Genomic DNA, 15828 nt, shown 5'->3' on the forward strand with positions numbered 1-15828 from the left:
TTCTGGAGCTTCACAGAGAGTGGGAAGAACAAGAGACAAAGCCAGCTACGCCCCCAGGTTGGCTGCAGGTCCAGCTGTTCTAGCCCCTCAGAAAGTAGGGGTTGGGCATGGGGGGGACAGTGGAAGGCAATGGTCACTGTGGTCTGGGAGCCGAATGCCCTGTGGTCCTCCGAGCTACTTGGTCACCCCAAGGGCCCCCGAGGCTCTGAGGGAAACACTGCACAGCTCTTCTGTGCACTCCGCAGCTCACAAAGGGGGCCGGCTGCTCGCCCACCCTGGTGCACCCCTGCCCAGCACCTCAGGGACACACCGCCAGGGCCAAGCCCACCTCTGCAGTGTCCTCCCACACTATATAGGGCAACACCCTCTGGTCTGCGAAGTCCTTGGAAAGCTGCAGATGGAGCCTGGATATGCCAAAGCATTAGTAATTCTCAGAGCTTCCTGTCTTCCTCCTTTGTTTCCTATTAAAATAGGAAAGTCTGTGGTTTTTACTTCCTTTCTTAAGGTCTCACAATCACTAAAAATGAGAACAAAGTGGTACTAGGTCTTCCCTCTACAAACTTGGGGGTGGGGGGGTAGGGGAGTGGCTGTGAGAAAAACCAAGAAATCGGTGTCTTCCTCCGTTTCTAGCTTCCAAGGACCCCAGAAGCCACCAGGCCAAGCAGTCCAAGAATACTGCAAGGGGACCACATGCTATCCTACTGGGCAGTGGTGTGGCCCCAGACACCTGGCTGATGGGGCTTCATACCAGATAAAGTAGCCAGCTTTCATTAGGGGCCACAATGCAGACAAATAATACTGTACCTTTCAGGTGTGAGAATTCCACTCAGCTCAGGAGGACACACAGAGGAACAGAGGGGGATGAGGCCACAGCAGACCCCTACCCCCTCTAGAGCTCATTCTGGACACTATCATGGAGCTGACCAGGTGAAATGGTCTGAATCTACTTAACTATACGCATTTCTCCTTTAAAATCTCTTGCTAAGTGGTGTTTAACCAACTGGCATTAGATGCTTGAGGGGGTGACTCTGAGAGACCAGACCGGGGCCAGACCACCCACTCTATGTACTCACACTCCTACAAGGCCTCCCAGGGTGGGGTGGCCCCTCCAGTGGACAGAATTAAATCCCTGTCAAGGCCACATACTGGCTCCTGAGCAAGTCTAGGTCTTCTACCTTCAAAGTCTGTGTTCTTTCCCCGGACCAGGTGGATATATGTTGCTTCTAGGTGGTCACTTCTAGAATGTTCACCTTGTTACAAGCAAGGTTACATGAATATATGGTACATGCAGAAAATCTCCTCCAGTCTACTGGCTTACCAGCTGATCCCACCGGCATTTTCTAAAAGGCAGCAGTCAGGCATTTAAAGTGAAGTGACTCTTCAAAAGCTCTTCTCCAGGCAGCAGAGGCACTTGAGTCCAGGATCCCCTCAGGCTGTGTGTCCCTGGCTCCGCTGGGCTGGCCGCGCTGTGGCTGGGCTGCAGGTCTCTCCCTCTTCTTCCAGGATCCCCTCGGCTGTCTCCTAGCCAGCTGGAGATGTCTCCTTCCTAGCACTCCCTGGCCACCAACCTTGCTCCCTGGGCCCTGCTCCTGACACTCTGTGTAACAGGCCAGCCACTTCTGTCACATCTTCCCAGCCGGGCATTGTCCCTCTGCACCTCCCAGAACCTGCTCACAGTCAAGCTGGGTTAGCATGCACTGATCCCTCCCCTCCAGCCCCTGACTGTTAGGTGGAAAAGGTGGAGGGAGGGCGGTATCCTTCAGACATGCCCGTCCTCCTAGGTTCCTCTCCACACAACTTGCTGGAGGAGTCTTAGCAAAGCGCCCCAGGAGGACACGTGCAAAGTTAGGAATTCTCTTTCTCTGGCAGATTCGCAAAATAAGATAGAAACAACATCCTGGATGGCTGACACCTTCATGGACCGGCCTGAAGGCCAGGCCCAGGAGATTCCTATCACAGCACTTAGGTTTACGTGGCTGTCTCCCTACCAGACTGAAAATGACCTGCTAGGAGGCCTGTCTCATGTTACTCAGCACCATTCCTGTCTGACACAGCAGGTTCCCCAACGCGTTTGCAAAACAACTGATTGAGGTCCCCTCCTCTTCTGGGGGGTGGCTCTGTGCCCACTCTCAGGGGATTGGTCTCACCCTGCTGTCAGAGGAGAAAGGCCCGTATGAGCCCCTCTGCCCGCCGCCTGACCTGGGGCAGGCTATTTTAGGCCTGTGTGTTTGTCTCACACCGCCTCAGGCCCAATCAGCCAATGCATATAATTAGGATAATAATCTTGCTCCAGCCACTTTACAAGAATGTTTCCAGGACACAACAGCGTCCCCACTACGTAGGTGGGGCATCAGTCTGCCTGCTCCAGACCTTGGCAGGTGCATCTATGAACCTGCCAGTCGCGTCTCCCTTGGGACCTAGCCTCCACCTCTGTCCATAGTCATTTTGCAAGGCTGCAAAGGTGAGCGCTAGAATCCAAGACACTAATTAGCAGGCCCCAGTCCGAGGATTCAAGACACACTCTAAGGTTTAGCAGCAGGGAAGCCAAAGCCTCAGCAAAGAAGGAAAAATAATCTCCAGAGCCAAACAGGCTCATTACATCATTAGCTCCCTCCCCCACCAAAATCCACTACAACTTATTAAATGGGGTTCTGAGGGGATGGGACAGATCAGGGCAGAGTTGGAGTAAACAGAAGCCTCAGAGATGGGGTCTCATTCCATCAGCACTCAAGACACAGACCGTGGGCTCAGACCACCACCATTACATCAAACAATGTTAAGGACCTAAAGTGAGGCATGTTCTGTGGGACAGTGAGGCAGGACAGACTCTGTTCTTTTTTTTTTTTTTTTTTTTTTCCTTTCATTTTTCTGAAGCTGGAAACAGGGAGAGACAGTCAGACAGACTCCTGCATGCGCCCGACCGGGATCCACCCGGCACGCCCACCAGGGGGTGACGCTCTGCCCACCAGGGGGCGATGCTCTGCCCATCCTGGGCGTCGCCATATTGCGACCAGAGCCACTCTAGCGCCTGAGGCAGAGGCCACAGAGCCATCCCCAGCGCCCGGGCCATCTTTGCTCCAGTGGAGCCTCGGCTGCGGGAGGGGAAGAGAGAGACAGAGAGGAAAGCGCGGCGGAGGGGTGGAGAAGCAAATGGGCGCTTCTCCTGTGTGCCCTGGCCAGGAATCGAACCCGGGTCCTCCGCACGCTAGGCCGACGCTCTACCGCTGAGCCAACCAGCCAGGGCTAGACTCTGTTCTTATCTTCAGGATCTCACCACCCTGAAGAAGGAAGTCAGACAGGCACAGGAGTAATAAGAAATAGCTGCAAATTCGGAGAAAGATACACAGTTAGGGAAGATGCTGGAACATGACAAAGCTTTTTTTGTGTGTTGGTTTTTAAAGTATAAGGCCCTTGGAGATGAACCTTTCCACAAATCTATGAATAAAGCCATGAATAAAGAGAATTTCCACAAAGACAGTGCCTGTCACATAGTAGATGCTCAATAAATACCTTTGATTGCCGCCCCCACTGTCAAGGCATGTATGAGAAGCAATCATTGAACAACTGAAGTGAAACAACTACGAGTTGATGCTTCTCACTCTCCCTCTTTCTTTCTCTCCCTTCCTGTTTCTCGCTCTCTAAAAATAAGAAAAAAAGTTTTTAAAGGTTGTCTTAATAATAATTTTATAATTTAAAGAAAAAAATTAAAAAATTGAAAGGATCTTAGCAATCATGGACTCCAACCCCGAACTTCAGATGAGTAGAGTGAAGGCAGCACATGAAGCATCAAGACACTTTGGGCGCCTTGTAGCCTGGTCTGGGTCCCATACCACAACACTCTACTCAAATTCTTCTAAAACACAGCTGGTGTGTCTGGCTGGATAGCTCCGTTAGTTAGAGCATCTTCCCGATATGCCAAGGGTGCAGGTTTGATCCCCGGTCAGGACACATGCAAGAATCAACCAATGAGTGCATAAATGAGTGGAACAAATCAATGTTTCTCTCTCTCAAATCAATAAATAAAAATTTTTTTTTAAATCAAAACAGCTAGTGAGACCAGTGTAAGGCCCATCTCTCTCTGTTATGGTAGACCTTTCCTGTGCTACCCAGTAAAGCACTCTGAGTATTACAGGCTGAAATGTGTTCAACCCCCAATTCTTATGTTGAAGTCCTAACCCCCAGTGGCTTAGAATGTGACTGTATTTGGAGACAGGGCCTCTACAGAGGTGATCAAGTTAAAATGGGGTTGTTAAGGTGGGCTCTACTTCAATCTCCCTAGTGAGCTTATAAGGAAAAAAAAACTCCGACTTCAGGGGTGCACGTGCACACAGGGACAACCACGTGAAGATGTAGCAAGAGGATGGCACCTTGATTTTGGACTTCCAGGCTCCAGAACCGAGAGAAAATACACCTCCGCTGTTTAAGGCGCCCAGGCCGTGGTGTTCTGTGACGGTAGTCTCAGCAAACTAATAGACTGGGCCACTTTGGAAACATGCATGTGAGAGCCCAGGAAATACTGCCATCACTAACAGGTGTTTTCCTAAAGAGAACATGCCTATTAAGGACCAGACATGAGGAGTTAAGACCAAGAATGCTGTTCCCAACTTCAGAAACCCTTCTTGAGTGAAACAGACCAGACTCAGAAGGACAAATACATGATCCCACTTACATGAGGTACCTAAAATAAGCACATTCATGAAGACAGAAAGTGGAGCAGTGGTGGCCAGGGGCTGGGGGCTGGGGCTAGGAAGAAAGGTCAATTACCACTTAGCAGGAACAGAGTTTCTGGCTGGAGTGATGAAAACATTCCGGAGGTGGATGGTGGCCATGGCGGCAAAACAATGTGAACACAGTTAATGCCACCAGCTGTACTCTTGAAACAGCTTAAAATGGTACAGTTTATGATGTATATTTTACCACCACCACCACAACAAAAAAACCCCATCACACTTCATAAATAACATAGTTTAATTAAAATTACTACATTTTTTTCAAAGAAAAAAACCCTACATGAACCATAGGTATTATACTCCAGTCAGGGTCAAAAACCTTTGTGGGGTTCCTAGTTAATTTAACCCACACTTCCCCTGGCCCCCTGCTAACAGCCTTGATCTAAAAAGTTGCCTTAGCCCAAACTCACACAACCTGAGTTACACTGTGAACGCGGAGCCCCCTCGAACACAGGGGCCAGCAGCAGCCCAGCCTCGGGCCTCTCCTGGGTGGGCTCCAGCGTATGACTCACCTGGAGTCTTTGCCCTGGTGAGGGCAGCAGTCACACACACGGGTCCTCTGGCCCACAGGACTGCCGGCCAGGGGTGGGGGGTGGCTACTGAAGCAACAAATGAGGCAAAGGGAGAAATGGGAAAGGCACGTTCCCCTGTGCCCATGCAAACCAACACCACTCCCAGCTCCTTTAGTAAAAGGTCCCGGAGTGCTGTCCCCTGACAAGAAAGTCATCCTTCCCAAGCCGGGACATCCTTATAAAATTTGATCTAGACTTTGTTTCCACCCTGTTGATGACTAAGTGCTCTCATCATAGGACCTCACTCATTTGAGGAATCCAACGAACAATGTGAACTGAGGAACAGAATAGAGACAGAGACGGGATCAAAGGGACCAGAGGGAAAGTGGACAGAGGGAAAGGGGATGATAGGGTGGAAAGGGGATGACAGGATGGAAAGGGGATGATAGGGTGGAAAGGGGATGATAGGATGGGATCAGAGAAGGGAAAGAGATTGGTGAAATTATACATACATAACACAGCATTATAGAGAGCAGAAAAGCAAATCCTGGAGGAAAGGGGGGGCGTTGGGGAGAGGGGGCAAGGGGAATGTTGAGGGGAACACGGGGGGATGCATTTGGGGGGACACTAGAATCTATGAAAACACAATAAATTAAAATCAATTAAAAAATAAAAAGACTCCATCCAATTCTGTCCTCACTGCCTCTGTTCATGAAGTGGAGCCTATACTCAATTTAGAGGTGACCATAGGCCCTGGTCTAGAGAGATGTCGATGGAGCCAGCGCGAGGCTGGGTGACCTCTCACTGCCCCACAGTTACTCATTCTAACTGGTCACTGCTTCATTCAATCATTCAAGGGAAAAACAAAGCAATAATCATTCAGGTGACAGTGTCACCAGAACCCAAAGGGCAAATTAAGCTGCTTAATCAATGTGAAAACACAGGGTAGCCTCTCACATGAGAGACCACGAAGAAACGTGAGATCTGCAGTCACATCCCACAACGGATGCTTGGAAAAGGGCAGAGGGGCACCCAGGGCTGGGTGTTCAGATTAGGAATTCTTTACACTGAAAAAGGACTAGAAAAGGGAAGGTCCTTGGGTCTGCTGGCCACCTCTCTCACGACAGGGTTTGCCAATTCCTTCAGGGGGGGAGTTAAAGGACAGGGATGGAGTGAGGAAGAGACAGGTGCAACTCTAAAGACACTTTCCAAAGACAAGCTGACCTTCCCAACTTCCCAGTGCCGACCCCACAGCTATGAGAAGGAGGAACCTTCCAGCATGTGCTGTGTGTCTGGCTCTGGTTAAGGTTCCACAGGAGCCCTGGAAGCAGCTGGGGACCCCCGCCTTCAGAATGCACAGTCTGTGCTACCACATGGATGAAACTCGGGGTCATTATGCCAGACACAAAGCACAAATACTGTGACTGCACTTGTACAAAGTATACAGAACAATCAAATCATAGCAACAGAAAGCAGAGTGGTTGTTGCCAGGGGCTGAGGGTTGGGAAGTGGGGAGCTGTTGTTCAGTAGGTATAAAATTTCAATGTTGCATGAAGACAGTTCTGGAGATGGTAGCACAACAATATGAATACACTTAAATCCACTAACTTTGCAAGTAAAATGGCTAAAACGGGTTCAGATGGTGAATTTTATGCTATATATATTTCACCACAAGAAAAGCACAGAGTCCAGCCCTGGCCGGTTAGCTCAGCGGTAGAGCGTCTGCCTGGCGTGTGGAAGTCCCAGGTTCGATTCCCAGCCAGGGCACACAGGAGAGGCGCCCATCTGCTTCTCCACCCCTCCCCCTCTCCTTCCTCTCTGTCTCTCTCTTCCCCTCCGGCAGCAGAGGCTCCATTGAAGCAAAAGACAGCCCGGGCGCTGGGGATGGCTCCTTGGCCTCTGCCCCAGGCGCTAGAGTGGCTCTGGTCGCGACAGAGCAACGCCCCAGATGGGCAGAGCATCGCCCCCTGGTGGGCGTGCCGGGTGCATCCCGGTCGGGCGCATGAGGGAGTCTGTCTGACTGCCTCCCCGTTTCCAGCTTCAGAAAAAAAAAAAAGAAAGAAAGAAAAAAAGAAAAGCACACAGTCCAGAGGCACAGAGGGCAGAAATGGGTGTCCCTGAGCCTTTGTGCCACTGCTCCTCGCAGCAGACAGCTACCCCCTCTACTGCTAGACTGTACTGATGGGCAAGGCCCCTCTCCAGTGCTGTGCAGGTTGCCCTGATATCATTCCTCTGATGTGAGAGCTCCTCTCTCCCACTGCCTTGTAAGCTCCCAGATGGCCAGGACCACTCTCTCCTTCTATGTAGACCACACAGTACAAAGGGAAGAGCTGGTACATAGTAGAGCTCATAGCTGTCATTGACCCATGCCCTGGACCAACCCAGTCAAGCTTTTCAGGAGCAGGGTAGGGCAGTGGGAAGAACACCCTAAGACCACTACATTCTAGAAGGAACAGCTCTGCATTCCCACAGAGGTCCCAAGTTCCAGCTCTGCCATTTCCTGGTTGCATCCTTACCTCTGGATGGGCAGCCCCACCACAGGGTGATGTAAAAACCCTAGAGATACCCTACATGGAGCACACTGTAACCATGCCTGGCACCCAGTGGGGCTTGTGGTCATTTCAGCTCCTTCTCTCAAACACCAGAGGCCCTCAGCTCAGAAATATGAGGACCCACTTATCCGAAGGGATTCTGAAGCTTTTGGATCCAGGCCCCTAAGTCTGCTGCTGCAAAGAATTAGGGTGACTTCTGCACCCACCCCACACTGTCATTTTACTCATTGTCCCTTTTCAGAGGCACATCTAAAGAACATCAGTAAACAGCTGGGGCAGAGGCAGATGGCTGAAGCACAGAAAAATCCCTCATTCCCCGCCAGCCCCCAACCTCAGAGGAGAGTGCTGGGTGCAGAGTTTAAAGGCTCCCAGAGCTAAAACAACCAGTTTAAAAAAACCTAACAAGAGAGAGAATGTGGGAACTTGAGGACATTCAGAGAAGAATCCAGAAAGTCAAGTACAAGTTGTAAAATTAACTGATAATTAACTGATACTACCCTGATAACCTACCCTGTGTAACACACGGGGCCAAGGTCTCAGAGGCAGACCCGAGGAGCCATGGAGAGTGGGGAGAGGGCTTCTGAGAAGGCCCAATGAAACATACTCCATCCAAGTGGAACTCACGTTCTGGAAACTCAGAATTCTCTACCAACAACAGCATGTTGTTTCAGATTGCAGATCGGAAATTTTCTTTGTTAATAACGTTCTTCTGCACCACAGTGCCCCAGCCAGTTCAAGCTAGCTTGCTCAGCCAACAGCTGGCCAGACAAGGCTGGTGCCCAGTGACCACAGGGCAATCCTTCAGACCCGGAAGAGCTGATCTGTCCGCAAAGCAGGTTTCTAAACACGACAGCCTTCCACCCCCTCAATGAAGGACTTCGGGGGCTTCTGGGCCAGGCCACAGGTCCGAGCAGCACGCAACAGCCACCCCCCAGCTGCAAATGTAAAAACATCAACTGGATGTACCTAAAACAAACAGAACAGAGTGCTGATCACAAGAAGGCTGCTCAGAGAGCCAAAAATAGCCTCACTTGTTTCAAGAGGATTCTGAGGAATGAAGCACATACAACTCCATCAGCAGAAAAAGGAAAATCAATGAAGTGGAAGACTGGATCAGCCCAATAGGGACCAGGACTCCCGGAGAGTCCTGACAGCCTCACACTTCTCCTTGTCCCACCTAACTCCCACATCTACCCACCCAAACAGCCACCTTCTCCGTACCCCCATTACAAACTGAGCCTGGACCTCAAAACTCAGTGTGATCGCCTCAATGCCAATGGTATTTGTACACAGTCCAGAAGTTATATACACAATCCCATAGGTTTATCTCAGGGTCAGGACTGAACCATAGATTGGGAGCCTAATATGAGCCCCAGTGGGCACTCGTCCTTGGGACAATGAGGCAGGAGCCCAATGAGAGATCAGAAAATAAAGCTGGGGTGAGATGCACAGTGGAGCCTATGGGTGATTAAAGACTGGTGAAGTCTCCCATCAAAGCCAGGCAGATCAGAACAGGTGTAGCTCTGGTTCAGCCATGGATAAAAACTGTACCCCATTGATTTTTGGTGGCCCACTAAGTCAGAAATACCTGTCACTTGACTTCCTTCTAATTTGTATTTTCACCTGCTGTGACTTGCGTTTGGGATGCTGGCTACCAAGCAAACCTGACGCTTCTATGACGTGGGAGTAGCTAGTGTATCTTGAGTTCCCCAAATGTGTCATATAACTCTTCCAGGACAGGAAGGGCAGGCAATGCCCAAAACACAGACCAATCCTTGGTAAAAGCATCCGATCTAGGTGGAAGAGATGACCCCTCTTTGTACTATCCCCATTGCCTAGCGTGGAGGGATCAGAGAACAAGGAGATGACTGCCCGGAGCATCTTGGTCCCCATCCATAAGCAACACACACTTTAGAACCAAATGAGTAAGCCTCCTATCATGCCACACACACACACCCTCCACCCACAAGCCAATCCCATTCCAAACACTTGGGAACCTGCACTCAGGAAGAAGGCAGCGATAGTTTGTCCAGGCGCTGGGTGAGCAGGAATCCTTCCTGTCCACAACAGTACCAGAAATTTGCCCCCCAAAGTATCTCCCTATTCATCCCCCTCCAACATCCCCTCTTCTATTCCCTCCTTCTGGCTCAAAGGTTTCTAGTCACAAGTCACAATGCAGGTGTGCCCACCTAGCTGGAGGAGGTACCTACCTGTGTCTCCATGGAAGGTGCTGTCCTGAGGCAGCCTGCTCGACAAGCTGTCCCCATCACTGGGCCAGATCTGCCCTGTCTTGCGGACTCCCACGATGGTGGCCTCTGACACCACGACCTGGCACTGCTGGTGCCTTTTCTGGCACTGCGGCGTGGGGGGACTGCTGCTGTCGAAGGACTGCTGTGAGTTCTGTGAGGGCGAGCGGCTCTTGTCCCGGAACATGCGGTAGGTGGTGGGGCTCGGGGACACGCGGCTGGACTGGCCCGAGGAGAAGTCCTCCTCGCTGGAGGTGAGGTTCTCATTGGAGCTACAGTCCGGGGTATAGCCGCCTCCACTATCCTCAAAGCTCCGAGGGGAGTAGGATCGGCGGGGCCAAGTAAGGCGCTTCTCTTGCTCCGAGGTGCTCTGGCTGCGCTGGAGCGGGCCTTTGCCTTCCCCTTCCACCATCATGCCCCCCACATAGATGCTCTGGTAGGGTTGGTACTCCAGGGGAGGCCATGGGGGCCTGCTGCCGCCATTGGTGTTAATCAGGTTGTCCTTCAGGAAGCGGGGGTTCAGCTCAGCGTCCTCATAGTCGCCGTCGAGGCCGCAGCTGCTCTCCGAGGAGCGCCCCCGATAAGAAGGCCTAGGCACATCTCCCAGGCCCGGACCGGTGCCGTGCTGGGACTTCTTGCGCTCCATCTGCATGGCCTGGCTGCCCAGGGAGCTGATCCGGTCTGACACCTCTTTGTCGTTGACCTTCACCAGGCCGCGCTCATGGTGAAACTCGACGTTCACATAGAAAGGCTTCTCGGCGTCGGGCGCTCCGGGCTGGCCTTGGCCCCCCTTGCGGATCCTCTCGAAGTTAGACCTAAGCGCTGCCACGCTGGTGGGGGGGCCCCGGTCATCCCGGTCGGCAGGTGCAGAGGCCCCAGACCTGCGGGCGGGGGCAGGCCTGGCCTTGCTCGGGGACCCCTCTCCGTCCGGCCGGGCCTCGGGCTCCTCCGCGGGCGGAGGGTCGGCGCCGTCGGCGGGCGCGGGCGGCGGGCGCGGCGCGGACGCACGGGGCTCAGCGGCGCCGTCGGGGGGCTGCGCCGCGCGCCGGAAGCCCCAGCGCTGCCGGTCGTAGCTTTTCTTCTCCTTGGCCAGCAGCGTCTGCAGGTAGATCATACGGAAGCGCTCCTGGTTCACCTCCTGCTCCAGACGCCGGATGGAGGCCTTGCAGCGTTCCAGCTCCTGCTCGATGTCACCCACAGAGCGCAGCTCCATGCGCGGCGGCTCCGAGTCCGGGAACTGCGCCTTCCACGCCTCGGCGAAGCCCACCGGATCCACCATGGCGCGACTGGTCTCACCTGCGCCGCCCGGCTACTCGTGGGGCCCGCCTCAGCGGCGGCGCGGCGGCCTCGCCAGGCCCGGCCCGGGGCGCCCGGCGGCCCCCATGGCCCCGCGCGGCGGTGGTGGCGACCCACGAACAATGCCCACCTCCTCCCGGGCGGCAGGTGAGGCGGTGGCTCAGTTCCCCGGGTGGCGCGGGCTCGGGACTGGGCGCGCCGGGGGGGGGGCGGGCACGCGCGAGGGCGGGGGTAGCGAGCGCGAGCTGCGCGCTTTGCTATTGTGTGCGGGGCTGCTCCGCGCAGGCGGGACAGAAGCTGCCCACCGCTCGGCCGGCCTCCGCTAGTCTATGGCTGCCGCTTGCGCGCTCCTCTCCTCTCGCCTCTTCGCCGCCCGCGTCCAAGCTGCCACCGCCTCCCCGGGCGCTGCGCTCGGCCCGGCCCGTTCTGGCCACACTCCCGCCCGGCCCGCACTCGGCGCCGCAGGAAGGGGAGGGCCGGGGGGCGGTGGCCGCGGCGGCTGACGGAGCCCGGCTGGCCTCTTAAAGGGGCCGCGCCGCTGGCGCCTGGGGAGGGGCGTTGAGAGAGGGTAGGTGCCGCTGGGAGGCCGCTCCCACACCGAGCCACTGCCCTCCCTCGTCTCAGCGCTTGATTGGAAACTGAGGCCCCAGCGGCGAACCCTGCAGTCCAACGCAGAGGCCCTTCTGTACACCTGGGGCAGGAATGCCTGGATCCTCATTTTTCCACGTCCTGGGGCACACAGCAACGTCAGGGTGGAGCAGGAGGGGGGCAGGTCGTCCAGCGAGGCCGGAAGGGCCGGGCTGGGCCGCCAATGCCAGCAGCCCCAGTGTGCTAGTGGGGATCCAGCGATGTGGACCTGGGGTGGGTCATGAAGCAACAACTGCCACAGGGAATTGCCCCAGAGGTAATAGGAATATCTGCCCCAGGAGACTCAGCGTTCACGTCTACCCTGCCTGTTGTCCTGTTCAGGATGTTTTCCCCCTGATCTCACCTGAGCTCCAGAGGCCAGTGTAGTTTTTGCCGAATTGCCTGACTCAGAACTTATCTGTTTAGTCTCCCTCTAAAGGAGATGCCAGCGTCCACTGTGACCAGCAGATCTGGGCCTAAAACAGGACAGCCCAGGTAAGCAGTGAAGCAATCTTTTCTCCTATCCCAGGGATGCCTAGAGATTTTAGACAAACGGCAAAGAGCACAATGTAGGGATGGGCCAAAATGAAAATATACAAACCAGCTTTCCCAGTGAGGGGAGAAAAAAAACATAACCCAGGATTTGTCGAGCAGAGAACTGGGCGTGAATCCTAACCACCTCTTCCTCTCTGTGCCTCATTTTCTTGGGCGTTGAAATGAGAACAAAGCTACCTGCCTCTGAGGATGTTGTCCCTGCGTGGATGTGAGGGATTATCTTGCCCTCCCCCCAGATCTAGTGCCACCCAGGTGAGATGCTCTGACTTCTAATCCAGAGGAACAGAACCCAGGGCCAGGGGTGGTGCTGCCTGTCTAGGGTTCAGGTCTTCCCCACTTCAGGATCATGACCAAGGCAGTCCCCCTTCTCTTGTCTGAGCCTGTTTTGTCCTCATATGTAAAATCCTATGTGCACTGCATGTAAAGCATTCAGTTGATACAAACATAAAACACATTTCTATATGGCATGTGGTATTCCTTCCGTTGCTTGTTAACGTTGGTGCCCTGGGAATGTCACGGAAAACCCTTGGGGTGGGACTTGCAGATACTTCCAGGCACAGCTCACTGCTGCCCTCTGCAGGCCTCTCTACCTTACTGCCTGTAGGGCCGTACATGGGAAGGCAGGAATCTTTGCAGCAGTTCTCACATCATCAGTGACCTATTCTTTAAAATGGGTATAGTAAATCCTGACCTCACAGAATATGGCACACCAGGGCTCATGATCAATATTAGCTGCCTTCATAGGATGGCCTGCTCAGGTCTCCCAGCAAGTGGGTCAGGCAGACTTAGAACCCCGTTCCCTGGCTATCAATAGAGAGAATCTGAAAACCATAAACTATTTTTTTCTCTTGCTAAAACAGTCCCTCAGTTTCCAAGCAGAATTGTGGGCTCATCAGGGACATAATTACCGCCTGGGGAATAAAAAGAATAATTGCAGGGGGTACTTAATCTATCAGTGAGGTGTCCCTTTCTCTGGTTTATAGGCCCCAACTTAGCCCCACCTTACATATTGTAGACATAAAACAAACCTAATTCACAAACCCTAAAGATCTATAGTTTGGGTTTTCAGGCTCTGTTCTCTTCCCAAATGGCTTGTTGTTGAGTACAAGGACACAATGTAGTGGCTATCTCCCCGTGAGAGAGTTTCTTCTGACCCCAAGGACACTTCTCCCATCCTTGGCCCCTTCTCTGAGGGCAGTCCCACCCTGGGGCTCTGCTCCTTTCCTGCAAAGCTTCCTTATCATCCATCTTTCCTGAGGAAGGGAGCAGGAAGGAAGAATGTGGGGTGCAGACACAGAACACTCTAATTCCCTGTTTGCTAATTGTCCCCAGCTAGATCTACACTCCGGGGTACAGAGATCTTCCTGTCTTGTTACCCATGACTGCCCAGTGCTCAGCACATTAGCCAATGCCAGTGAACGAGGAATCTGATGTGTGTGGCCCTGAGGAGCACACAGCCTAGGGAGAGAGGGGCATATTGTAGTAACATAATGTAATAGTAATTAAATATATAGAAATATAAAAAATATGGAAGATATATAAAAGTAATAAAATATAATATTAAAATTAATTAAGAAAATTTATAAAGTTATGCCATCTAGATAGGAATTAATATAGTGTGTGCAGATGTAATAAACAGACTCTGACTTTGGAGCAGGGCCCAGTTAGTGTGTGTGTGAAGTTATACATAGTTAAGAAGTGGCTTGATGTCATAACTCTGTAAATTAACATAAATAAGAATCTTCCCTAGGAACATCTTAAAAGTGGCTTAATGTAACATTTCAGTAGATTAACATAAAAAGGGCTCCCTGTGAGGAACTCCCAAAAAAGGTGGTTTGAGGTGATAATCCTGTAGATTGACTCCTGTTAGAAGGTGTTGGTCAGAAAAGGTTCTAAAGCTGAGGGGCCCCCCTGCTGCAGTAGTCGCCCAGACTCCAACATTGATGTGACTGTCTCCACGCTGCTCTGACCAAGGGATAGCCAAGAGGAGTACGCCCATGGGGCCCTCGTAAGCTGTACCCAGGCACGCCAAAAGGATTTGTGAATAATAAATTGCCTATGTGATTCTTGCAACTAACTTGTGTGTGGTCGTATCTTTCCTCCAGTGGCAGTTGGTCTCGGCACTGATAAGTAGACTCCTCACTGTGGAGAAAAAGGAACCCTCATCCACTGTTGGTGGGAATGTAAAGTAGAACAACCATTATGGAAGAAAGTATGGTGGTTCTTCAAAAAACTGAAAATAGAATTACCTTATGACCCAGCAATCCCTCTACTGGGTATATACCCCCAAAACTCAGAAACATTGATACGTAAAGACACATGCAGCCCCATGTTCATTGCAGCATTGTTCACAGTGGCCAGGACATGGAAACAACCAAAAAGCCCATCAATAGATGACTGGATAAAGAAGATGTGGCACATATACACTATGGAATACTACTCAGCCATAAGAAATGATGACATCGGATCATTTACAGCAAAATGGTGGGATCTTGATAACATTATGCGAAGTGAAATAAGTGAATCAGAAAAAACCAGGAACTGCATTATTCCATACGTAGGTGGGACATAAAAGTGAAACTAAGAGACATTGATAGGAGTGTGGTGGTTATGGGGGGAGGAGGGAGAGGGAGAGGGAAAGGGGGAGGGGAAGGGGCACAAAGAAAACTAGATAGAAGGTGACAGAGGACGATCTGACTTTGGGTGATGGGTATGCAACATAAGTGAACGACAAGATAACCTGGAGTTGTTATCTTTGAATATATGTATCCTGATTTATTGATGTCGCCCCATTAAAAATAAAATTATTAAAAAAAAAAAAAGTAGACTCCTCATAGCCGCCTCAAGAGTAGTCTGGAAGAGGCTGCCAGCCCTGCTGATAAGCAGGAGTGTCCCACTGCACTGGGAAGTCGAATCAGGGATGCCTGATCGACGTAGAGCTTGGGCTGTACTGGGACAGGGCCCATGTGTGGAGGAGGAATGGGTTAGGCAGGCAGAGCCAAGCCATAGCAGAGGTGTGTGTACCATGAGGGGACCCAGGGAGAGGCAGAGGTCTGGGGAAGGCTTGCCTGGAGAGGTAACATTTGAGCTGGTCCTAAGAACAAGAAATAGAAAGGCAAAGACAGAAAGACTTTGAAGTTGTAGGTGTGTTTAAGGAACATCTAGGTTAGGTGATAAGGCTGGTGTGGGTGGCAGAAGGTGACATTAAAGGCGAAGCAGGGCCTTCCAGAGTTGTTAGAAGTTTGGGTTTTGGCCCTGGCCAGTTAGTTCAGTAGGTTAGAGCATTGTTCCAAGATACCAAGGTTACAGG

The 15828-nt window shown here is 52.1% G+C and overlaps 1 protein-coding gene across 2 annotated transcripts in view; it reads right to left on the reverse strand.

Annotated features, from left to right (window-relative positions):
- Window positions 1-11525, reverse strand: part of BCR (BCR activator of RhoGEF and GTPase) — a 119695-nt gene extending 108170 nt beyond the window's left edge. The window contains exon 1 of one of the 2 annotated variants that reach the window (XM_066365523.1): window positions 10005-11525. In XM_066365523.1, coding sequence (XP_066221620.1) covers window positions 10005-11319 — 1315 coding nt within the window. In that variant the 5' untranslated portion in view covers window positions 11320-11525. The remainder of the gene's footprint in view (window positions 1-10004) is intronic. The other variant, XM_066365524.1, reaches the window with a different exon arrangement.
- Between the last annotated feature and the right edge of the window lie 4303 nt (window positions 11526-15828).

Source organism: Saccopteryx leptura, chromosome 2 (assembly GCF_036850995.1).
Source record: "Saccopteryx leptura isolate mSacLep1 chromosome 2, mSacLep1_pri_phased_curated, whole genome shotgun sequence".
Lineage (NCBI taxonomy): Eukaryota > Metazoa > Chordata > Mammalia > Chiroptera > Emballonuridae > Saccopteryx > Saccopteryx leptura.